Source organism: Apis florea, unplaced genomic scaffold (assembly GCF_048593485.1).
Source record: "Apis florea isolate Af1SG1 unplaced genomic scaffold, ASM4859348v1 contig_2350_pilon, whole genome shotgun sequence".
Taxonomy (NCBI): Eukaryota; Metazoa; Arthropoda; class Insecta; order Hymenoptera; family Apidae; genus Apis; species Apis florea.
Genome location: NW_028256565.1, coordinates 3,882,533 through 3,909,089, shown reverse-complemented (window position 1 = coordinate 3,909,089; position 26,557 = coordinate 3,882,533). Strand labels below are relative to the sequence as shown.

Sequence of the window (26,557 nt, the reverse complement as noted above, 5' to 3'; positions counted from 1 at the left end):
TTGCTAGATATTTCCTTTTTAAATTTTTATTTAAAATATTTTCCTTTATGGATCCTATTTTTTTTTTTTTACAAAAATCGTTAAATCAAATTTTTTTCATATGGTATTATTTTCTCTTTGGTCCGTTGGAATAAAATAACTAGAACAATTCAAAATTTCAAAGTTAGTCTTCGACCATTCGTAACCGCTCCGCACGTAGAATTTCTATCCAGTGGTAATCTGAGTCCTTTTTGACGTTACACGTTGTTGCAGTACAACAATGTCGCGAAAGTACGTCTCCGATGACACACGCAATGCCCGCGATCGGTGTACGGTTTCTCGCAGTTGGAATCGACACGTTTCGAGTGCACTAGCCAGATTATTCGCGCGCACCGTTTCAACGTTTCGTTTCATCGATGCTGGTTTCGTTGGATGTAAATTTGTTATTGTATAAAATTAGTTAGATATCGTTTTTACTTCGATTGAAGATCATCGTTATTCTTAATTTAGAAAATAATCTTTTTAAGGATTAGTTAGTCTTATTAAATTGAAATTTAATTAATATTTGTGAATACTTGGTTGAAATTATTCTTTTATGTGAATTAACATGAATTTCTTTTATATGAATTAATGAGTGGCGGACAAGATTCTTTCTTACAAGATGCTTTCTTCGAAGCAACTTTTTTAAATTAAATTAGAAAGTACTTGTATCGTTAACATCGAATTGAAATTCTGATTTTTCTTTGAGTTACTTTGTTTTCATATTATTGAAGATTAACCGCCGATGAAAAATAGACGATTGGGTAATAGCTACGTAATCCAATATTTTTTTCAGTGGAATTCGTTATCGTTATTAGGATAAACAAGTATTAATCGTACGTATAATAACGTTCTTCCCATGTTCACACTCGTCTTTGTTCCTGCATTCTCAAATTTCTCTTCCAAGATAGAATCATATTAAATATTCGTTGAAATTGAAACAATTTTGCAATTTAGAAAGACTCAACTGTTTTCGCAAAACAGATCTTCAGACTAAACAGGAAACAGAATTGAATTTCTACAATAGTAATTGTCAAATTGTTAAATTGACAAAAATTGATGTAAGTACTTTGTATCGCAGAAAATTATTCGTATTTCCAATTTTTTTTTTTTTTTTTTAGATCCATCACGACTTTCATCGATCCAAATATCTAATATAATAGTCAAAGTGATCCGCACCTTCGTTGAAGAAAAACTTCCTTGAAGCTGTACAAGAGAAAGATTTTCACGCTCTGAACACTGGCTCCAAGTAACCGTCCTGCGGTCCACGCAGAATTCTCTTTTCCCCCCTCAATGTCTCTCGAATCACTTCATCTCCGTTGAAGACAATTGTTAAGCGTCTGCACCTTGTTGCGAGCGGACGATTTCACCAAGTCTCTGTCCAGTATCTGCGTTGAATATTCGTCACTAAGGAAGGACAGTGTATCCTCTAGATCAGTCTCGTCGTTCAATTCCAATGAGTTCCAGCCATCTAGGTAAGCTGTTCTGGAAACGAATTCACGGGATACGGACTTTTTCTAGGGGCTGTCTTCCAAAGGGTACCAAGCAGCTGGACCTGCGACGGAGGGATTGGCCCCCGCCGCGGATGGCATGTACTACCAGGCCCGGCCTTGGAAAGGTAGGTACGCGCCGCATTGCGGTTGTTGTTGCTGTTGCATGCTCTGTTGGGCACCAGTCCTCGAGTACGAGCAATGCTGAAGACTCTGGCTGGACGTTATGACGTGGTTCACACCGACCACCGAGTGATGAGGTACCGAAGAGGCCGCGTGATGAGAGCCGTGAGGGCTCGACGCCGCGGTCATGTGAGGGGCTGGACTCGCCAAGGCCGCGCTTGGCCCGCCACGACTGCCCTCGTTTCCGCCCCCGCTTCCGCATGGTTTCCCATCTTTTACCAGCACCGGCACAGCTACCCGTCGCGGCGAGCTGGCACTCTGTAACAGAGAGAATAAGATCATACAGACATAGGTGTATATATATCTATAATTTCGCGTTTGGAAACGATGATAAAATGATTTTATCAATCACGAACGTATTTTTCTTTTTAGAATTCAGTTCTCTAAAGCTTCGTGAGGAAGGGATTAAATTTCGAATCTCCGACATCGTTCGTCCAAGAGAGAGAGAGAGAGAAAGAGAAACGACAGCCTAGGCTATCCGATCGAGCGGTGTGTACACTCAATCCACACGTAGGTGCACAGGCTGTGTACGACGAGCCATGGAGAAGACGACGTCGTGGCTCGGCTTCTGTGTTCCAAGCAAACACGTGGGCTCGGTAGGCACAGGTACTTAACCCGTGCGATACTTCGTGATCAGCATTCGAGCGTACTCGTACTCTAGCAGCCTGGGAGAGACTCTCTCTCTCTCTCTCTCATTACGAATAAACAGTACCAGCTACCGTGGACCACAGCCGGGTTCCAGCCGGGGCTCTGTCGAGCCGCGTCAACATCGAGAACTGCTGTCCCTCGTCTCCCTGCGTTTCTATCCGGGGGGATTGAATACGACGAGCGGGACCCCACGGCATGCCAAACAGAAGCCGAAGCAAGCCGGCCGAGTACCTGCCGGGACGACCACTCAGCTGTATCAACATTCGGTACACGACATTCCTCTTCGATCTCCACGTCAGCGACGCTTTAATAATATGATCGCGGCCGCTCGGAAATAACGCCTATTCCGACCGACGGACTGGATGGATCGTCCTTTTTAAAAATCTGGATGGAAAATTGCGAAAATTGCGAAACACGCGTCTCTTTTGGATCATCTAAAAATGCTTCGTTGATTACTTAGGTTAGAGTGTTAGATACGTCTTGAGAGATCGTATATACATACAGACTGTATTTCAAGTGGAAGGTAAACATCGAGTAGAAATTATTTTTAAGAAAGATCGCTTCGATATCTCGAGAGAAGATACGAACGAAGCCTCTAGTCTATGAACGCGTCGGATGAAGTTCAAGAATGGAGAATAAATGAATAAAAATTCTGATAAAATATATTTCGAACGAGAGCTTCTCTATATTTACCCGATCTACACGTTTTTTCCATTACAGATTCGCAGATTTTAACTCAGCTCGCCCAGAAAAATTTATTTTAAAAATAAATGTCTATCGAGGCTGTGCAATGATCGGGCGTCCGGAGGTTTACGTATGAAAGGAAACAATGGGGGTGGAGTATGTAACAACGATTCGATTCGAGTGGCCAACACGAACTTACGTGCACGTTACTGGCCGCGAACATAAGTGCAGGCATGCCGTGCACTTCACGCTGACAAAGTGACGATTACGCTAAACGCATGACGGTCGGCGCGCGCGTCACGCGTCACGCCACTTTAGCCACTTCAACACGCGTTAAGCGATTTCCGGCGAAAATGGCCGTGCTTAGGAACGGAGTAGTACGTGTTTATGAGCGGCGACCACCGCGCCATGCATAATGAGCCTCAATGTTGCCGTGATCGCGCGGCCGCGATTGAATTCTCGGGAAGCATATTATGCGTCGATTTCCCTTTCCCCCTTCGAGGAACATCGTCCCCTTTTCAGTTCAGAGTATACATATTTCCTTCCACGGAAGCGATCGTTGTCACCGGTTGCTTTTTAGGTTAAGGACTCGACCGAGATTCTATTTTTTTTATATCTCTATGCTTAAGCGAGTGAAACAGTGTTCGATTTTATATTTCCCTTTTATCTCTCGTCTTAATATTAATCATTATTTGGCGATTTAATCGGATTTATTGTGTATACCTAATATTTTTTCCCCTAATATATAGGTAAGAAGCGAGGCTGGAGAAAGGACAAACAGCTAGCAAAGAATATTCTGTATAGACGATCGCCTTTTTAAAAAGATACCCTTTACGGAATATTTAATTCCTTTAATATATCACGAGGAGACGAGAAACGAGGGCAGGGATATTTGCAAAATAAATTGTACTTGAAACATCTACGTGGTCGCAGCCGATGTTCATTCCATGTATACAACCGCATCGAATATCTAAATGTGCCGCTTGCGCGCGCCAGTGACTTCCACGTGAATGCATCTCTCGTGGAAAAACACTCGTCATCGTCGGAACTGATATAATTAACTAAAAGCTGGGCTCTACCAGTGCCACAGCTTTTCCCCTTTTTCGCTCCTCCTCCTATCCCACCACTACCAAGTCCAGCCCGGCGGTCGTCTATGTCTCGTTCTTTACAGAAACCTCGGTCGAACAAAGAACCACAAGAAGAGATATTAAAAGATTTCTGCCGGGACCTCTCGTTTCCACGACGAATGGAATTCAATGGGTTTTGTAAACGAGGAAGTGGTTTTTAAATCTAATAACCGATGTTTTACCACGAGTGTAATTACATTAGACGGTCTCTCGATACTCGCCAAACAACTTTCGCGCCTTCTCTCTGCCAGAAAAATGCTAAAACCAGGCCACGAAGTTTTCATTGCACTCTTATTTTTTTCAAGATTCGTAGAGAAGAATAATTTAAATTTTTGTTTCATTCCTTAAAATTGTTACTGAGAATTAATGATAATAATAATTTATCATTTTCAAACAAATTTTATTATAACTTAATATTTAACTGTAAAAATTTTAATTTTGAGTTTTCCTTACCGATTATTTAAATGGAACGATACTCTATCATAATACAACTTCGCTATCCGCGAACGATTTTCTATTTCTACATTCTGGACACAAAGATGTCGTATGTCATTCGACTTAATCTCGATTGCAACTCGAAGTTACAATCCGCGGGTCGAAAGATCGACAGCTCGCGTCTCGAGGGGAGGGTTAATCGATATCAATAGTAGTAGTATTGGTAACCCCGATTCGCGTCCAGGTGTTGTGCATGACTGTACTCATGGCAAGATGGCGACCGGTCCTCGAGCACCCGTTTCCGCGCTCCCCTGCAGGATACCTCTCTTCCCCTCTCTTGTCGTTCTCTCTTTCTTCTTCTCACCCGCTCTCCCTGCCCGTCTTTTTCTTTCTCTTTCTTTTTCTCATGCTCGCTCGCTCGCGCTGCCACTTGAAATTTTTTTACCGCCGCGAGGGGAGGAAATGGAATAAAACGAAAGAAAGGGAAAAAAGAGGGAAAAAAAATTGGAGCTCTGCCTACCAACCCGTCGTCGTCGTCGTCGTCGACGACGTAGCTACCTTCACGTCGCATAGCGTTTTAAATATAAAAACGATTAATTTTATCAGTTATTAATGATTTTGTCACAATAAATATTTATAAATTATTCCGAATATAATTTAAAAATTTTAGATTCCTACGTTTTTAATACCAACTTTTCAACAAGACAAATTTGTCAGATAAATTTTACTATATTTTGTAAATAATTACTTGGGGAAGATTGCGTTCCGAAAGCAGCAAAAATAAAAAGTTACCGAAATTTCTTTTATGCGAAAGATCCGATTTCTGTATTGAGAATGCTATCTATACGATGTACTTACTATACAAAACGTAAATGATATTGTTACGCCCGATACATGTGTACCATCCATGCATGTGATCCCTGCCACATAATTATACGTATCATCGAACAGATCAAGATAATACAATGAAAATACCGTGCGGAAAATAGGAAGGAACCGTAAACAAGTTATTGAATTGAAATCGAAACTATGGTAAGTAATGGAGCAAAAGAGAAAGAAATAGTAAGTTACTAGCTATAAAAGAAGAAAAAGAAATGAAAAGAGAGATAAGGAATAAAAAGAAATGAATGAAAGTAGAATATGTAGGGACTACGAAAAACTAACGAGTAAATTATGGGGCGGCTGCTCGTTCTGGCGTGGACGAATTGAGGGGAAAGGACGGTTCACAGATCGGGACACTGGATAACTTTCAACACCATTAATGTTCTATGGATGTTTACAAGCTGCCGCTTGGCGGCGACAATGTCGACTCTATTTAGAAACAAAATTGATCGCGATCTGAATAACTACTTGTTATATGTTTAAAAATTGAGATCAACACAATTATACGTTTAAAATCGTGATGATTGTCAAAAAAAAAATTGAAAGATAATTTTAGAAATGAAATCGTGCAAGATCAAAAATTATACAAAGATTAAATAGTAAATAGTGAAAATAAATTTAATTAATTCCATCTAAAACAAGTGTTTGTCGTTTAAATTGAATATCACAATGGACCAAAACATGAGAATAACTTTGATCCTCGTCACCTGAAAAGTGGTTTTATGCGAAAATCGTGCGACGTATGTGCTTGTTTCCATCGAAATTCGATGAAATGGTGAAGTCGATGCTGGCCGAAAAACACGCTATGAAAATCCGCTTACCTCGAAACGCCATTCCACGTGAAGTGTCGCTCACGTTGAACGTATTCTTTGCAAAAATATTTTCAACTCGTAAAAAACATAGCGGTATAGAGAGAAAAAAGAAGATGCGATAACGAAGTAGCTAGATAGAAACGATTTGAAAACATTTCCGAGAAGCGTGTTGCACGTTTCATAGTCGTGCAAGAAATCCATTTTGAAGCGTAAGAAACTGACAGAGAGCAAATAATCGTCGGCATGTTGACACGAAAATGATTTTCAGCGCCGCTAAAACGACACGACATACCGATTCCCGCTAACTCGAATCGAACGATTTGCTGCTAATGCATGCCAGGACATCCGTGATCTCGCATACTCGTACCGGCCTGTAATGTATTCACCGGGACGAATCTGTCTGTGTGTATCGCTACGATCGCCGTCTTCTGACATCTCTTTTGAATGTTATTCTTTAGAAGGAAAGGGAACTTGGATGGAAGAGCGATTCGTATTCGTCAGTGCGTACGGCAAGATCGAGACAGGGCACGTTTCGAACTTGCAATTACGATATCTCGGGAATCTGGTGTGTCATTATTAAAATTGATAAAAAAGAGGGAAGAGAAAAAGAAAGAAAGAGCTTGTTTGACAGGTTTCTACAGATACGAAATAATATTCGTACGCTTTCGAAATTCTTGTTCTCGACGCCATATTTAAAAAAATTACAATTAAAGTTTTACGTTTAACAATTTTCACATTATATATAACTTCATCAAATAACAAAGTTAATAAATACAAATATTACATAATTATTGAATATAAATATTGAAATATTTTAATTCTCTAATTTCTCTTTTCCAAAACAGTATTACTGATCAATGAATCGCGAGCTTGTCGAGACTGAAACGAATTTTGTCGTTCGTAAAAAGGTGAAAAACATTATAAAACATAACAAGATATACAGGAAAAATGATGAAGAGAAGAAAACAAAAATAGGAGATAAAAATAAAAATGATCCGGCAACAGTTAGTCGCGAAAACATCGTGGTAATTACATGTTTAACACAGACAATTTTACGTTTCATGGAGATCGGTATCCCTGCAAAAATTTCGACTGGAATAACGAAATGAATGCAGAATCGCTTCGAGCTGGTTGAGTGGACCACTCGAAACGAAATACGATGTGGATGCGAGGATCCGCGCCGCGTCCGGAATATTTTTCATTTAAAAGCATTTCATTTTGAAACGCTCGATATTTTGTCGTGTGTCTCGCCGTTTCGAAATCCCTCGGGAAATCCGATCTATCGAGGACGCGTATTATCATCACACGAGAGACAGTCGAACGACAGAATTTAATTTAATCCTTGTCTCCTCTCTTTCTCTAACTTTCTATACTTTTAGGCTGTATGTTACTATATTTTACTTTGATATTATATTTTTTGATTTGTTCGAATGTATTTAGATTAATTTTTTTATGTTTCTTTTTTTAACAGGTAATTACCTGATTTTGAGCATTCTGTTCGGCCATCGCCTTCTCCTTTGCTTGCCTCTTGCACTTGTATCGGTGATTTTGAAACCATATTTTTACCTGTAACGTGAAAAAGTAATTTTTCCTATTAAAATGAAATTATCATTAATAGGAATTACAAAAAAAAAAAGATAAGCAATATATTGTTTCAATTCTAACAATTTATAAGCTAATAAGTATATTTTTTTTTAATTTTTTTAAAATTTGTAAACAATTTAAGAGGAAAGAAAAGTTGGATCGAATTAGTTGGATTAAATTTAAATCTAACTTTCTTTCCTTTCCTAGCATCAGAAGCGGGAGCACATCTTTGGTGCGTGAATTGTTGTCAGGTAGAAACTGAAATATTTTTTCAAAGGGACCAAGTCTTTTATCATGTGTGTATGTTTTAAGTAACCTATGGAACTATTATATATATATAGTCCCTCTTAAATCTATAATCCACAGTTATTATAAGTTTGTTATTCCTTCAAGACAGATTTAACGTTTTGTTCATTTTGCTAGATATTTTCTAGATATTTTAAAGAACAACTTCGTTGCACTTTGCTATTGATTCTTTATTAGTAAATTTTATATTTTTTGTTTTACATTAACAATTTATTTATTCTTATTTATTTAACAAATTGTATACGTTTAAAATGAAGAATAGAAAAGAATAGAAAACCTCTCTAGTTATTTGATGAAAACAAAAAATAAAATATTTTTTCCTGTTAAAAACCCCATGAATTTTAATCCCACTTAAACTTTCAATTCCAGAGTTATCAAATGGATATCTAAAATAACCAGATTTCCTGCAATGAGATCATCAAGAAGTTTTACCGATGGGATTTCTTCTGTATACGATGTCAAAAGGAAAAAAACATCGCAGTTTTATGAAGTTCCGACCCAGGAGCAGTCGTGCTACGCTCGAAACCGCTTTTACGGCAATTGAACGCGATTAGGGAAGCCGGCCGTGCGGACGGGATCGAAATCGGCATCTGCTTATGACAGCGGCGCGTTATAATCCGTATTGTGCATTATGCTGCGTTCACAGGGGCGCGTCCCGATGATCATGGTATTGTCGTCAAATCGCGAAAACAATGCCCTCCGTTTCTGTCGGCCGATTTAATCCTTAACACACGATCTTGCTAAGATAACGCCGTCAGTGTTAAACAGTACATCGTGCATTATCAAAGTGTTACAACCATATGTTTTAAAAATCTAAAAATTTTAAATTGAATATTTTTTTTTTGTTTGATACATGTTTATATTGATAGAATAAATAATTTGTTTCATGAAAATATTAATTAATAGCTAATTTTGTACATTGAAAGCTATAGGATGAAGAAAAACGAATGAACTAGCTTAACAGATCATTAAAATATTTTAATAGTATTTATAGATAGATCAGGATCACCGAATTAATTATTTTTTTGAAACATCGGTTAAGAATTAAACGTATTGACAGATTAGTAAGTTAAATCAAACAAATTATTATATTATAAATTGAATGATTACTATACATGAAAATCAATATATTATATTTTAATCTTTCTGTTAAAGGTAGATTTGTAATGGCGCAAATTGGAATGAGTGAATAAAATTCGGTTGAATTCATGGAGGCAAGAAAAACAGTGGATTGAACAATTTTAAAAATGAGGACAAAGGGGCAAATTAGAGGCATGTGTGAAAGGTGCGCCTAAGCTTGATTTTTATCGCATGAATCAAAGGCGAGTCCGACCTATATGTTGCCTTGCCTGTAACCTCCTACTCGAGTGCCTGTAACCCGCTGCAATCCCCCTGTGTAGCCCCGTGTAACCCCCCATTGTCGAAGTTATGCGCACCGTAGAATGCAACGAAAGCACTTTAAGGGGCTCCGTGCAGTAGACCGTGTCTCAAGAGTCTACCACCGTCTGTCTAATTCTTTGAATATTAGCGGGATCGGCCACCCTCGAAAATTCTTGTTCCCCTTCGAGGCAGTCCTCGTCCGCCGCCTCACGTGTGCGCCAGGAATACCGATCTATGGAGAACACAATTTTCCAATTGCCGCTTTATGAAGTGATTACCCAATACCCTTTTCTAGGAATACTTGCATCTATTTGCTGATATACAATGATTCATGTTTTAATTTGTCATTGGTCCTTGAAATAAGTGTTATGGAAAAGAAGAAAAAAATATTGTGAGTATTGACTACCAATGTAATTATACATCTTATTAATTCCGTAATATTAAGTGGTTTCTTATGTTTCTACAAAAGCTTGTTTTATTTCTTTCAATTATTTTCTAGTTAAAATTAATTATGTATTCCAATTTATATTATTAATAGCCAATACTAGTCGGAAGATGAGGATGAAAATTATATCATTATATTTCCAAGAACTCTGGATATTATTATTATTATTATTTTTTTTTTTTTTTAAATACTTTTCATCAATATATCATATGTAATATAAAATTTTATATATTTTAAACATTCATTTTAATTCAGCTCATTTTCAGGATCAAGTATCGCACATATAAATCGCTCATAATCATGGAAGGTGCTTGAAAACAAGAGGAAGAAAGAGAAGGAGCAAAGGTTGCGAAGAAAAGCGCTTTGTATCTGGCAAGTCCTTTCGCGCGACTTTCCGCGTATGTTTTGTGGTGCGACTGATGCGTAGGGCGGAGAGACCTTATCTAAAAGCCACGAAGAGGTACTAGACGAGGGAAGTACTCTCTCGCCGCTCCCGTTCGTTAATTCCTTTTCCACCGATAATCCACTCGTTGAAGCCGGTGGAGTTTCGGGTGTGCGGCGACTTCGAGAGGTCTACAAACAGGCCTTGCTTGCCTCAACGCGTTCTTGCATTCTCTACTTTCACGTGTCACTCATTCCTTTTTGTCCTGAGCCTTCTTGCCCTCGCGAGCTGGACGATGCAATTGAAGTATGAATGTATATACCCCGTTGCTGTTCTCGCGTTTGTTGTTTAGAATTTCTTTTTCATCTTTACTTTGTAACCGCGTAAAAAATTTACAAAAACTTCAGAAAATATTTAAGATGTTTTAGTAATTAATGTTAAAATAACGAAATAAGAGATTTCTAAAAGAAAATGAAAAAAAAAAAATATGATATTCAAGTAAATCTTATTGAGTATATATATATATATATAGAGAGAGAGAAAGAGAGAGATATCTGAATTGTATCCGGATCGAAAATTTGCAGGCAGGAATGGCAAAAGATTCGACGAAATGAAGGCGGGATATGAACTGACAGAGAGAATTGTTATTTCAAGGGAATGGTCTGTCCGTCAGTCCGTTTGTCCGTCGCTCCCACAACGGTGCGGTGTGTAAACAGAGAAAGTTGAACGAGATAGGGATATAACTAGTGTATATTCCAGTGTATATAGCAATCCATGGAAGAAAGAAATTCGTGACAAATACCGATTCTTGACGATAAAAGCATATAACTTTACATCTTTACCATAGAAACGGAAATATAAACAACTGATCGTTTCGATATTTCTTTTCCTTGTACAATTTTTATTTTTGAGAATATTCAAAAACTTAGTATCTACATCAGTGGATATTTTCAATCCTGTTAAAATATTGCTTGTAAAAAAAAAAAAAAAAAAAATGGACTCTAATCGGATGATCAGACGCGAAAAATATTAGAAAGGAAACGAGAAACAGCTTGTTTATCTTCGATGGGTAGGTCGATGCTTGTGCAAAAAAGGCAGCAGGGCCTGCAGGGGTCCGGCCAAGGTTTGCTCAACACCAAGAAAAGGGGAGCTTGGCTTTAACTTCCGATTAACTCGTGGTTGACTCTCGTTCAGCCAGGTAAATGAACCGCTTCTAGCGTAACCGTTCGAGCGAATCTGCGAACACCCTACGCTTTTCTTTCTTTCTGTATACATCATAAAAATCTACCTGTTCCTTTGAAACAAATTAATTGAAGGAAACGAGTTTTTTCACGCTTGATTTAATCCAATATCGAATCTAGAATTTTCGTGGCCATTAATAAATTCTTTTCTGTTTCCAGATTACGCACCAGTTATTCGTCGTTGAAGCGAAGATGGGATCTATTAATCGCAACTCTATTTCGACCATATTTAAACGATCCATTCAGAGTATTTATCAGAGTCTTTAATCAAGGATTATCCACCTGGACACACGGCTCCGCCTGTGCACACGCCATTTATCTCTTATCTTTGACATTAATTAGTGTATCGAATAGCGATAAATTCAGAGAGCAGTTCATCAAAGCGGAGGACACGCGACATTTGGGAGGAACATCGAGTACCTGTTTGGCTTATGCTCGACAGAGGCCCGAGATCGTACATCCGTTCGAGCAGGGAGTATGCGGTTAAAGTGGACGATTGATCAAGTTAGCGTAACGTCATTACGTCGCGTACATTGAGGGTTCACGCAAAATCACCACCACCATCGCAAGCAACGGAGTATTGGGCGTTACCACCCTTCTACTAGGCCCGCCAACTGTTTCCTCGGGCAATTTCACCCGACACCAACGTTCGACGGATTATCCAGCGGAAACCCCCATGTAGCCGCGGGCTGCAGGATAGTTCCGATGTTGCTCGAAAGAAAGACGCGTGTAATTGACGAGAATTGCCACTCGGGGTGTTCCGAACCGTTTCTGAACGCATCCGTTTGCCCCGGGCTGCACGGGTGATTTTCTTCTGATCTATTGTTATTGGAAGTGATCTTGATTCTATTCTTTTAAAGTTAAATTTGTAAAAATTATTCGTGTTTTGATTTTTTAGATTGTTGAAAGAGAGAAAATTGAAGAAGAAAATATTTATCCATTCTCTTTTTTATCGAGTGGTATGAAATATGAAAAGTGTGGAATTACTTTAGAATCTCGGAATAAGCTTTTCCAAAGGAAAGCCACTACTAACTTAACAATTATAATTATTTGCAGAAGGAGTTGGGGGCAAGGAAAAATCGCAGGAAAAAAGGGATTTGGAAGGTTTGATTTTAAGTGACGGACAGTGTTTCCATCGCAAGGAACCGCAACGATGAGCTTGCGAATACCAGGATCAAGCAACGTCAAATTATGATTAGGGCTGTTAATTGTCCCGTGTTGACCCTTCTGAGTGGTGGCCCGTGGGCAAACACGATTCCCGCCTCCCTTTTGTTGTTTTAACTCAATACCGTCGGCCGGGGATGACTTACCGATTACCAGTCGGGATGTCTGAAAACCTGGGGTCTTCGGCCCAGCAAATAGAAATGACTTTCCAGTTTCTCTTTAACGAGCCTCCCATTTAATTCGCTTTCTGTGTGAACAACTAATCATACGTTCCTCCTTTTTCAACAATAAAAGAGGTGTAGAGTGAATAATACCACTTTCGAATCTCCAATATCTTAAAAATATAGAAGAATAATTACAAGAGCGATAAATTTATATTTGTTTCAAAAAAATTATAGGGACAATCGAAAAAGTTTGATCTACGTGCAAGAGTAGAATTAAAATTCAACGAGTTTTCAATCGTGCCACGCGTGGAACACTCTTGATGCTGTAAAATAATTGAAAGTTTTGAAGAAAATGCGGGAATCATTTGGTCGCACTTTTCCACCCTCTAATTTCTTCGTCGTTTCACGGCAGGGATGATCCAATAGCCGGGGACGCGAATGTTTGCGGTTCAAAATGTATGCACCCTCGCGTCCCGAAATTGCAGTGGGATTACAAAAGAACGGGTCCGCGCGCGTTCTACAGGGCGTAGCATAAAAAGAAATTGGTGGCGTATTACGCGACCGGCACGTTCGAGTGTATTTACAATACACTCGTAAATCTGCCTCTTCGTCGCGATAATTGATGCAAACACGTTGAAAAACTTATGAGACGACGGTAGTTGTATCGTATAGATCCGTGTTGGGAGAACAATTGTTGCCGATTATTTTCAAACAGCCGAAGAGGCTGCTTAGAAGAGCTCGCTGAATCGTTTCCGTTGCAATCAATGCACCATTTGTACGAAGTTTCATTATAGCATGAAAATGGGACGTAGGTAAGTAGAAATACACGGTAGCCATATAGGTAACCATTCTGATTTATCATTAATATCTTCGTTAATGTCTACCTTACAATGTAATTTTCCTCAAGTTCGAAACTTTTTCAGAGAGATTTTTTTGAGACGACGTTTCTCGCAAAAGTATTAGCAAAAATTCAAAAAATCTGAAGAATTTACGAATCCATTGTCATTTTCAATCTCGTCGACGATAACGAATATTCTCGCGTTGAATTTTGCACGGATCTTCAATTTAATTCGATTATTCTTCATCGAAAATCAATTGGGCCAATTGTTCAAGGTCATCAAAGCGTATCGAATAACTTGGATATTTCATTGCTGCAACGTCACAAGATGTCTCTTCGATCGACGACTTTTGCAGTGACCTGTAGGTTTCACGGGAAGACGAGGAAAAAGAGAGGAATGCAATTACGCCGGCCACATACTGCCTGTGTGCGTGGCGGTATGACGCGGGGGCGGCCGCAAAAGCCGACGACATATTCATGCGTGCGTTATTATGCGAGGGAGCCGTGAGTGCACTCGAGAGATACGCGCACGCGTTCCACGACGTCCAATTAACCGCACGCATTTCGACACCAAAGGAATTTCACGCGCGTGCCCGCGCGAATCTTCCAAGATAACCTCAAATCCGTTCGACCGCGAAGAAAATATACAAAACGGAAGCGGAACAGAAACGTTCGCAATGATAATAATTCGAACAAGATATTTCCACCTCTAAACGATTATCCACGTCGCTGAAACGCATTATTACGTTTAAAATAGTGTAAGTAGCTTGGTAAGATCGAATAATTTTTGATGGAGATCAAAACAGAGCCGATCGTTTCGATGGTTCTCGTGTTAAAAGGATGCGATGTTGTCACAGCGACCTTAGCCTGCATATTCATGACCGTCGAAAATGTTCCTGGCGAGAAAAATTTCATGGATGACACTTTTCCACCAGCGTTTCGCCGCGTCGACGATCCGTTTCCCGTCTTTGGGACATGGCTGCCTCTCCTCTCTCTCTCTCTCTCGCTATCGTCGCATCATCCCTTGTCTCTTTGGCACGGGACACACAGATGCGTCCCTCCATTTTGCGCTCGCATTGTTACTCCAAGTGCAGTCTCCCCATTGTTACAATGGTTGGCCACTCCTGGCATTGTTGCCGGTATTGTTATTATTATCGCTACTGTTACCGGTTGCGGCCGACCGGCGAATGGAGGAGAGGAGAGCCAGCTGCTTCGTCGAGTGCCGCATTAGAGGCAAATTACACTCCCTCTGGTCCGCCTCCTCTCTCTCTCTCTCTCTCTCTGCCCTCCGAGTCGGTTGTCTCACTTTTTCTCAACTTACGTTCTGGATTTTACCCCCTTTTTAAGCTCGAAATTTCGATCGGTATCGGATTCGATGCCTATCGAATGGTGCCGATCTCTTCTTTGGAAGATTTTTCAAAACAACGGTATGGTCGCTTGGCTTTTTAAAAATTGATTTTATTTAAAGTATAAATTATAGACGAAATGTTTTTTCTTTGTAGGAATATACCACGAGATAGATGACAATTCAAACAAATTGAGTAACAATCGAGATGGAAAACGTTTTTGATGAATGGTGTCTTTCTCGTCTTGAAATGGTCTCGACTGTGGTATCAAACTATTCGCAATATCCAATAATCACTGAGAATGAAGACAGATGGTAATAGTGGGGGTGGCCAAGGAGGACGGCACGAGAAATCGAGCGGGATGCATAATTAATCGGTCGCTACGTGGACGAATTAAACGTGGAGCAATTCGGAGTACGAAATTGATCGCAACAATTTAATCGCGAGAGGCCGCGCGCAACGGGTCTCCGCAAATTATGCCCGGTGAGTTACAACGAGTTTAAAGCTCGTTAAAACGCAAAAGACCGACCGGTGCAAGAGAGAGAAGTTAATTAGAAGGAAGTAAAAAAAAAAAAAAAAAAAAAGAAAAAAAAAGAAGGAGAGAAAGAACGGAAAGAGAGAGAGAGAGAGAGAGAGAGAGAAAGGGAAAAAGTACCTATATCAAGGGGAATTTAGACGACCTGCGCCGTACGGCTGGTGAGCATGGCGGAAAAGGGAGACATTAATTAAAGTGGAAAAACGCGCGGCAAGCCTGATCAAAAGTTAAATAATTAATAGAAACCGTGAAGTTCAGGCGAGATCGTGGATTAATGAAAAATCACCGAAGTGAGGAATTCGCGGGCCTCGAAATCGGGCGTAGACGAAACAACCGCCGCCCGCCTTCCATTGTTTCCTGTCAAACAATGACGATTGACGTTTATTGTTAGCGCCAGCCAGATCGTCCACTGACTCCTTCTACTTCGCTTTCCAACGATTTCAACGAAACCTATCGAACGTCCAACATGAATAGAGAGACGGGCACTTCGGGGGATGCAAAACGTATTGAAATTTTGAAACGATCTTATAATTTTATTTTAGATTAAATCATCATCTTGATGAAGAATAAAAACGTTTTGTTCGCGAAGTGAAAGAATTCGTGCAAAAAGATTTATCGTAGAAAGAATCGTAAAAAAAATAGTAGGAAGGAGGTATGTTATGTAGAAACAAATGTAATAAAATAATAAAATTTAAAAAAGTGAATATAAAATTTTAAATAAAAGAGAAATACTTTCTCTCTCTCTCTCTCTCTCTCTCTTCGAAATTTTGAATCATTTTTGAAAAATTATATATTTATTGTTCGTTTAGAAAAAAGTTGGAAAGGAAAAGCTGTTTCGCAAATATTGTTCCATCTTCCAACAGGCCTGCATAAACGTTCCGTTGTGTATCGGGCCGGAAAGGAATATTAGATGGTTCTATATGCACGTTCAAAGGGTAGATCCGGGCATCAAGTAAGTAAAGCCCGCTATAAATTTGCTCGTCCATCGAAGAAGCCTTTAATACTGTTTACGGATGGCTCACGCTGGTATATATTATCCCGCCCTTGTGTAAATTATCTCTTATCATGCGATATACAAGTCGATCGACACGATTGAATTTAACGCATCAATTCGCAACATTTTCTAATTCTCGAATAATAATAATAGCAATGCAAAAACGATGAAATATGTTGAGATTTTTTAAACGACGAAGATTTCTCCTTCTCCTAGCGATAAACAACCGAGACAAAAAAAAGAAAAGGCGAGGGTGGAAAGAAGAGGGAACGAGCCGCGACAAGCGTGGAGCCTCGCAATTCAGCAACGGAGATAATCGTAATAATGGGTTTGCCTACCACCGAATCTACCCTCTTCGACTTTATATAGCAGCCTTGAGAGGAGGAGCGCTGAAGAGGACTGTGCGAGTTCAATGTCGTGCAAACACACGTGATGGTATCTCTACAAAATGATCGACAGGATTTCCTCCAGATCCTTTGGCACGTACTTGGCTGCAACCTCATTACCTCTTTATATTCGCTTTTTATCGGATTTTCTCGATAACATTTCGGATTATTATTATTATTATTATTATTATTATTATTATTATTATTGTACTTGGATAAATTCGAAAAGAGATTATTAACACAAGGTAGAAAGTTATATTATATTATATTCTACGAGTTGGCTTGTAAATTCGTACCAGATTTGTGAACGATTCGACAATATTAATATTAACGAAACGTTTTTTTCTTTCAGGGAAAAAAAATTCGAAAAATCAAAGTCGATCAATGTTACTCTGATCGAAATCTGCCTACGAAACCAAAATGGCGTTGAGAAGAAAACGGAATTGGAGAGCAACAAGAACGAGAGAGAATGATTCCATGTGCCGATTCCCATCAGGATCCATCATCGAGGTGAACGAGCAGAAAGAAATCGGTGCTTCTTGTCGAGCCAGTCGAGTGCTCGTCGTCTCGTTACTCGAAACGGGGTCGATTTTGCGTGACGTTCTCCCGGAAACGGTCGATGCGGCACTTTGGCCCGTCGATCGGGCAAACGACAGGCGGAAAATTCTTTTTTCCTTCCTTTCTCCTTACTTCTTCCTCCTCCTCCTCCTCCTCCTTTTTTCTTTTTCTTTTTTTTTTTTTTTCGGCATCTCTCGATCCTTTGCAAGCTCTCGAAAGTGTGCTCGCGTCGAACTCGAGGCTCGAGTATCTTGGAGAGCGCGGATCGGTATATATCTCCTTTCCGTTCGTTACGTCGTTCGACTCGTTAATTCAGTATCGATTCTCGATCGCGTCCCAAAGAATTTTCCTCGAGGGCCGTCGAATCCGCAATAGCCTTTTCTCACGATGAAAAATCCCCGTCTGTCCTCTCATTTAGCTCGATTACCTCGATCGTAACCCCGATGTTTTCGCGGATCTTGCCTGCCTTTGAAACCGAGTTCGAGTTTGGCTTTTAAAATTGTCTTGCCTCGCGAAAGAGACAGATTTTTTTCTTTTCTTATTCATAAGTTAATCTTTGAGCCTTCCACCCCTCTTCCTTTTCATTTCGAATTCACTCCGTCCTCGACTTTTCCCTCTTTTTTGTTAACAAAATATCGCCGTCTATATTAAAAAAAAAAGGATTTCACAAGTACGAATAAAACTTCTTCTTCGATAATTCACGTATTCGATCGCGAGAATTGTTTGACACGTTTCCAAAAGGAGCAGCGACAGATAAGATCCGAATTTGGATGGATTTCTCGAAAAGAAAAGATATCCAATAATCCTTAACATTTCTCAAAGGCAAGAAAGAAAAGGGGAAAAATTGAGAGAAACCGAACCGTCGAAACAACAATAGGCAAAATTACCAATAATATTCAAATTCGCTGCACGAATCTTTTCTCCGTGGAAACGCTTCTCGACGCAACGCGGCCATGCTCCACTTCCTCCGACCTTTCCTCGCGTGATATCGCTTTCGTGGCGGCGCGAGGGCACGTAAGATTCGCACAGCTCTCGCATAATGATTCGTTAGTCTCCCCGTGCGGCCATCGTGGGCTACCTACAGAGCACGACTTCGTACGTAGACTTCGAGTGGCCGTAAGTGGATGGTACCGCAGGGTTGCCTTGCGCACACACACACACACACACACACATACCGCCAGCTCGTTTGGTCTCCATTTGTCCCCAGAAGTTCAAGAGTCCGCTTTATATATATATATGCGTGCGCACACATATATAAATATATATGTATGCGCGTACCTATACGTATATAAAACGATCAACTTCATCTCTCTCCCTATCCATCTTTCACCGTCTCTCCTTCAAACATCTCTTTCCGCGTCCCGTTTCCGAGGCTGGCCTTCATGGCCGGCATTCACGGCTCGGGCGAGATCCGAGTACCATCGAGTCTGAAACTCGTTATCGAAACTTGTGCGCGCGCGAGCGCACAACACGCCCGCCTCCCCCGGCGAAACCACGCGAAAATCCGCGGCTGATTGCAATCAGCCCTCTTTGCGGACTTCCGCGCCCCGTTCCGCGTAGACGGGGAGTTGCCGACGACTTCCGGTTTAGGGAGCACCGCTCGAGCGCATGCCTTCCGTTTAACACACAGGTTTTTTGATTTCTGCACCGCCATTTTTCTTCTCGATTCTTCTCGAAAGGAGTGGAAACCCTTGGAGGTTGGAAAGGTAAGAACGAAGGCGATTTGGAGGAGGCGTTATTATTGAAGAGGAAATGGAAGGAACTTGTGACGACGAGAAGAAGAGAAGAAGGAATGGAGTAATTTGCGAGGATTGTAGGTTTTATGGAATTTTGTGAAAGAACGCGTTGTATGATCTTTATGAATTGTAGATCGAATCGAGCGTGTAGGATGGTTGGGGAGAGGTCGGTTCGAGCCGAGAGACGCGCGGTAGACGAAACGACAAACTAAACGAGGGGACGAGCGACCAGGATGCGACCAATGAGCTGCGCAACAATTATTTATTGTTGCCAGACTGCCACATCGTGCCGAGCAGACCTGTCTGCCCAATCAAGATTGCTCGTTAAAATTTGATTCTGACCAGACCGCTTTAAATGATCACCGCCAAAACGATTCTCTCGAATTGTCTAAATCAATGCTTACGCACGAAGCGAATTAGAATAACACGACAGATGATAACACGAAAAGTGTTATAAGGATTTTACAAATTTTTCCCCGAGCAATTTATTTCGAGGCAATTTCCTTTCGAGAAAGGAACGCGTCGTATTATTAATCGTTGCCGATAGAAAGCCGGCAACAGGGAAAAATTTCGGGTTCCAAAAACAATATTTACACGTCGTTCAGCTCAGCAACGAGTCCTCGACTGACGATTCTACCTGGTCGAATTCCATCTCTCCTGCTTTGAACAAACACACCTCTTCGAGGACTATTTTCGACGCATCGTTCCTCTACGATTTGCTTAACACTTTCACCACTAGAGTTACGTGTTAAATGGTACAACTTTAACGCGTCGACGATCAAAAATCTGGCCTGCTATATCTGCTTTCCTCGAAATTAATAACCGAATGAAATACGGATATTTTAGTAGAAAATGGGAATTGTACCGGAAGAAAACCTAACCTAACCTAAGATCGACGAAGTTCCAACGAAGTTGGATCGAAAGGGGATTTCAAAGATTTTTCGAGCGTTCAAAAGTTCATCCGTAATGGCAATCGAATGTCTATTCGTCGGCATTTCCGGCTAACAACTCCGACGCAACCAACGCCCCTGAGGTCGATCGATCCGATTGGCCGAGAGACGTAGATACACCCACGCGTACACCCACCACCTGCTCCCTGCAATTAATCTCCTCTCAGAAATTAATCCTCATCGCGTGTACGTACGCAAGCGTGCGCGCACGATTTCAAGCATCGTATTCCGTAGCAAAAATAGGTGGCGAGCTCGAGTCGTTGATCGAGACGAATCGCATTTCGCGTTACGTTTACAATTAACCGTGTTGAGATCGTAGAAGAACGATGATTTATGTAATACGTATTTTTAAGATCAACGAAGATACTTCATGATATTTCAATTGAGAGAAAAAAAATCGCGACACTTCAACTGGAAGAAATGATCTTACCTAACCTTAATTCAATAAATCTCTCTCTCTCTCTCTCTCTCTCTCTCCAACAAATCGACGAGTACGTCGAAATTCGCCAATAAATAATAAGTACTTCTTGGACGATTTCATTTGGAAAATCGATCAAAGTTGGAATGTAAACAGAATATAAACGAAGAAGAAGAAGATCATTTGACACGTACCTGAGTGGGCGTAAGGTGAATTAGAGCGGCTAGGTGTTCCCGTTCGGGCGCGCTCAGGTATTTCTGCTGCTTGAACCGCCTCTCGAGCTCGTGAACCTGCTGCTGAGTGAACAGAACGCGTCGCTTTCGTCTCTGCGGAAGGTGGGGAAATTGCATCGCGCCGACGCCCATGCCAACACCGACGCCGACGCCGACGCCCACTCCCATGCCCGACGACTTGGTCACGTCGCCCATTGACTGGCCCACCGAACAGCCGGCCATGTTGGTCCCGGCACCAGCCGCCGCGGCTCCCATTAGCCGCGAGACTGCAACACAACGTTCGAAATATCAATGCCAATACTTTCCTTTTTTTTTTTTTTTTTTTGTTGCAGGCACAACAAAAACAATTATATCTTGACCCTTCTATTCTCGTTTCCTTTCTCCAAGAGAATTGGAATCTCTCCACTTTTACTTTCTTATTGCACGAGAACAAAATATCTCCGCCACTTTCCCCAACATCTCCATCGTGCAGCACTTTCTCTATTTCCATAGAGACGTCGCATCGCGCGCATTCCTCGCCTTCGTGTTCAATTACCGAGGGACGCCGTTCGCTGCGCCTATACTCGATGCGTACTCGACGGACGGGATAATTTATCCGGTTGGAATTTGTGGAGGATCGCGAAGAGGAGAGGAGAAACACGCGAGGCGTGCCCGCGAGAGAAGGAAGCGGGCGTAGGGAGGCTGTGAGATTCGAGCTACTGAAACCCAACGAGCGGTCCATCCCTTGTCAGTTGGCGAAGGGCTGTCAAGAACGGACACGTCCGACCGGGACAAAAGCGGCGATTTATCCCTGCAAAGTGCTACGTCATCGAGCACGGGAGGTCCGACGATGAAGTCCCGAATTATTATTATGTCTGTGAGAACGTATTCTCATCCTGTCAGACGGTGCTCGCCTCGAGAAAGAAATACCACTCGAGGCGTCAAACACCGAACGAATTTGTTTACGCGCATTTTTTCTTCTCGAAAAAATCGGTGGGCATTCACAAATTTAAGAAAAATCTTGGGATTTTTTTTTAGATATTTCGAGGAAGCTAGCTAGAGACCTATTGCCATCTGCAACTTGTCAAATGAAAATTTCTTTTTTGATATAGTGAAATTGAGAAAATTTCGATTTGGACGAGGATAAAGAGTAAATTTGATTAAGATCTGGATGAATGAGAGTATAAAAGAGTATATTTCTTGACTCGATTGGAAGTTCAGAGGAATGGAAGGGGTGGTGGAAATGGTTGCATACCAGATTCTCCAAAATGAGAGAAATATATTAAACTACAAATGTTTAACTTTCTAGTAATACACGAAACAATATATTTCGATAAAGTTACGAGAGGTATCATCGGTGAGAGGTCGAGCCAGGACAATGGAAACTCGACAAAGAATGACTGGATCCAACGTCTCGATGAAACTTCTGCGAACGAAGTAGTTAGATCCGTAAGAATATCATTAAGCAAATTGACGTTTTATACCTGAAGTAGATACTAAAGTCGAATTTTCTATTAGAAAGAATCATGACGACCGGTTTTGTACGCGTCGATCGACTGGATAATTATCATGGTATCGTGGTAGACAGATGATAGACAAACAAAAATCCTATTCTCTATGGTTGACAAGTTTCAATAAATCAATAACAAATTTTAACTTTAAAACGAGGAGGATGTATCTAAAACAACAGCATTTTTAAAGATAATGGACTTGATTACGCTTACTTGTTCAGAGTATAAACAAGATTTAATCATCAAAGATGATTCAAAGATAGGCAAAGTTTGCACACTTGCTGAGTGTCGAGGAATAAAATAAAAATGTTGATTCCAAGAGGTCCGTGCTTCTTTAACTTTAATTCTTGATCAGAGAGAAAGATCTTGTAAGAAATTTATAATAGCAGTCTGAGAATGGACAATAAACTTTCTCCCCTGTTTTGCTCTTGATGATTGTCAGAAAAGTCGTGGCAGACTCCTCTTATTCCATTCGAGTGTCACCAAAGATGTCGATATCAAGGAATTAAATTTGAAAAATAATTCATTGATGAAACCCTATTCCATATTATTTTTTCGAATCAAAGATCCATTCTAAATCTTCTTCTTTACAGTTTCTCTGGATAAAAATTGGGAAGAATTGAATTTGAAAACGTTCCGTTAAGATAGCCTCGCGCGACGAGGGTCGTTCAAGCTTATTTGTTTAACTAAAATCTCCGGTAGTGTCCGGTAGCCACGCGTTTCGGGGGCCAAGGATCGATATACGTTCTCTAGCGGCTAGCAGAGTGGCGCGTGCGGCCGACAGAAATCCAAGGAGACGAGCGTATGTTGACACAAGTCCGAAGGACACGAGCTTTGTTAGCCGACAATCTTCTTCAGCGGCCTCTGAAACGCGAGAAGCCTCGAGGACTACGGTATCTACGAGGCGCCTCGTGTCGTTCTATGCAGATTCGATTTATCCAGTAAATGAATGTTTAGAACGGTGGAAAGTTAAAACATGATCTAGGCAAATTGCGTGCAAGTGATAAGCGTAAGTGTAACTTTTTTTCCAGTATTGAAAGTAACGAAAGAAATAAATTTGCAACAAGAAACGCTCTTTTCATCAAATATGTATATAATCTTTCCAATAAAAATGTTAAATATCAATTTTACTTTATTATTATAAAAATTCTTCTCAACTTCAAATCCAACTGAAAAATTTAAAGACAAAAAGTTTATTTGTAAAGTCGTTTGATAATTGTTACATATTATTATCCGTGTAACAATTGTTTAATTTCGGTATTCAATCAAATTTACAAATCGCGTAGATACATGATGGAAGAATACAACGATTGAAGAATACGCGACGGAAGAATTCACGAGTCCGTGTGTTGCGAAGCGATGCGATGGAGGAACAGGCTGTTGTGTACATTGAAATACGAATCCGATACCTCATCGATGGCTAAATGGACGTAAGTGCGAGCTAGTAATAACAAAAGTAGACACGAGGCTAATAAAAGCAGGGACAGACGTGCCTCGTCGATGGCGAAAAGGATGATCGCGTGCAACCCATATGCCGCCCTTACTTTTCTTGAAAAACGAGATACGTTCACAGTCTCTTTTTACGCTTATTATTACATTTTAATCTACGATCCTCTCTGCTTTTTAAAGAAGAAAACTTAAAATTTCTCCATAGAAAAACGCCAAAACTAATTGATTGCAAAAAGAAAGGCTTTGAAGAAGATTATACGTGATTGTCAGATTGATCGAAAACTAGATTCCAGAAGAAAAGAGAAAAATACGCAACACCAATGAATTGTGAATCCCGGCCAAACAGTAAATACAACATTCTATTCGGAATATCGTAATACGTATACACACGCTCGATGAGAGGCGATTGTTAAAACGGCGATCGATCTCCGCGAAGAGGGAAGAATAAAAATAAGGAGAACGAGAAATACTCACTGGCAAAGCGGGGATCGTTAGTGGCCGGCGGAGCGGGCGCGTACCACGGATGATGGGACCTCATGGGATCGGTGGCGGTCGCGCCCCCGGCGACCGCTGGCCCCGCGTGGTGATACGACAATTCCGCGGCGCAGTACTGATACTGCGAGGTGAGCTGCATGGTCGCGTAAGGATTGCCCATGGCGGTCATGCCTGACCCGGTACCGGCAGCGGCGCTGCCTCCTCCGGCGGCGTCGTTCGGACCGGAAACCGGCCCGGGTGTACCGCCACCGGGCGTCGAGCCTCCGTGAAGCGGTGGACTGCCGCTGCTCGCGCTCGAGCTACCGGTATTGCCGCCGACACGGGCGCCGCACGCGTTTCCGTAAGGCGAGACCTGAGAATGCGTGACCACGCCGACGCCGATCACCTGCTCCAGCTTCCTGAACGATTCGTTATCGATGGGTGAGAGAATGTCAGTGACGCTAAACGGTGTGGTATGAGCGCCACCAGCGGCTTGTACGTGGGACGAGTGCTGTTTAGGCGATAGGCTCATCGCCAGGTCTATACCGTTCAGATCTGTCAGCAAGCTAGCTTGCTCCAGCTGTGTCTGTTGCTGCTGCTGCTGTTGTTGCTGTTGCTGTTGCTGCTGCTGATGCTGGTGATAGCTGGTGGCATTGCCGTTCCCCTGGTTGCCGGCGCTGTTCCCGCCGCTGCCACCGCTCATCTCGACGAGGCCCGCGCCCTCGAGGTACTTGAAGCTCGCGCTTCGCGGAATCCTGAGGCCGGCGCTAGCCGCTGGATACCGACATGACTGGAAACACCGCCGACACACGCGTCGAGTTTTTCCGATCGATTTTCGGAACGGACGAAATTTCGCAGCGACTCGCCGCCCCTCCCCCCGTCGCTAAATGCTGCTTTTTTGACTTTTTTTTTTTTTTTAACTTTCTCTCTCTCTCCCTCCCTCCCTCTCTCTCTCTCTCTCTCTCTCCTTTTTACGTATACTATATTATCTATACTCACTATTATCTATACTCGATTGTACTTTTCGTTTTTTCCTTTTTAACTGCACATGTCTCTTTCTTTTTTTTTTTGTAGTGGTGAATCGAAGAAAAATTTCGACGCTCTTTTCTAAGGTGTCGGTTCAACAAGAGCGATCGTCTAATCTCGAAGGAAAGACTGGATTCATCACGTAGCACAGTTTTAAAAAATCATTCACAGTTACACTTCGTTCCGTTAATCGGTGCCGATAAATAATATCGTGCACCGATGAATAATCCTAACGGACGCACCGATCACTGAAAGGTGTTGCATCGTTTCATGGTCAAGGTACAACTTTTGATAACGCGCATCTCACGGACGGTTTTCACTAACGTCGGATCAACGGATTGGATGCAGTTTGGGAAACGCGTCCATCGCATCGGTGCACACGGAACTTGAGCGTCGTTGTCCAGCGACGATACCGCGTCATCCTCGATCCGTTCTATCCGTTCAACAGGTCATGTCGTATCGACGAAAGTGGGACGAGGTCAGAGACTCGAAAAACCACAACTGAAATTTGGCAAAAAAATTTTCTTCGCGAATGGAGCAACGAGGAGGTTGGTAAGGTCGGGCCAACAACCGTCTACCTTGATAAAAATGACAGTATGACCAGTGTCCCCGGACGAAGCTCCCTCCTTGGAAGGAAGGAGGCTGGTTGCACACGACTGATGATCGGTCCTCTTTTGTGGGACGAAGGAGGTCGGGGTTGAGACACACGTAGAGACACAACACGATCCGGTTACGTCACGGCACCGAGAGAAGGCACGACACGGCACGACCCGTTGCGAAACGATACGAAACGATTCGGCGAACGGAAGGATGACACACACGTGGTGGAGAAGTAGTGGCCGGCCAGAGCCGGCCGGCGGCCGACTGAAATCACCCGGGGGGTCTTCGAGTCCTTGGACTCTGCCGATAGAGAGACGATGGTAGATGTACCACTCTACGCGTTTCGCCTCCACCTTCGTCGAGGATACACTCTCTCTCCGTAGGAGAGGAGAGAGCGTCTATGGATGGATGGTTTGCTGGCTGGCTGGCTCGCTAGCTGGCTCGCTCGCTGGCTGGCTCGCTCGCTGGCTGGATGGATGGATGGATGGATGGATGGATGGATGAATGAATGAAGAGGACTGTCGGGTACTCCTGGAGAGGTCCTCACGGCCGCTTAGACCCACTCGACCAGCGGCTCGG

The 26,557-nt window shown here is 41.7% G+C and overlaps 1 protein-coding gene across 1 annotated transcript; it reads right to left on the bottom strand.

The window, feature by feature from the left end:
• LOC100863232 (homeobox protein Nkx-2.4) lies at positions 1–26,511 on the bottom strand. The gene is made up of 5 exons (XM_003696388.4): positions 25,957–26,511; positions 24,353–25,879; positions 20,901–21,205; positions 7,759–7,845; positions 1–1,949 (listed from the first exon to the last, which is right to left on the bottom strand). Exons 2-5 carry the CDS (start codon positions 25,053–25,055, stop codon positions 1,614–1,616), a joined length of 1,431 nt encoding a protein of 476 aa, XP_003696436.1. The 5' UTR covers positions 25,056–25,879; positions 25,957–26,511; the 3' UTR covers positions 1–1,613.
• Between the last annotated feature and the right edge of the window lie 46 nt (positions 26,512–26,557).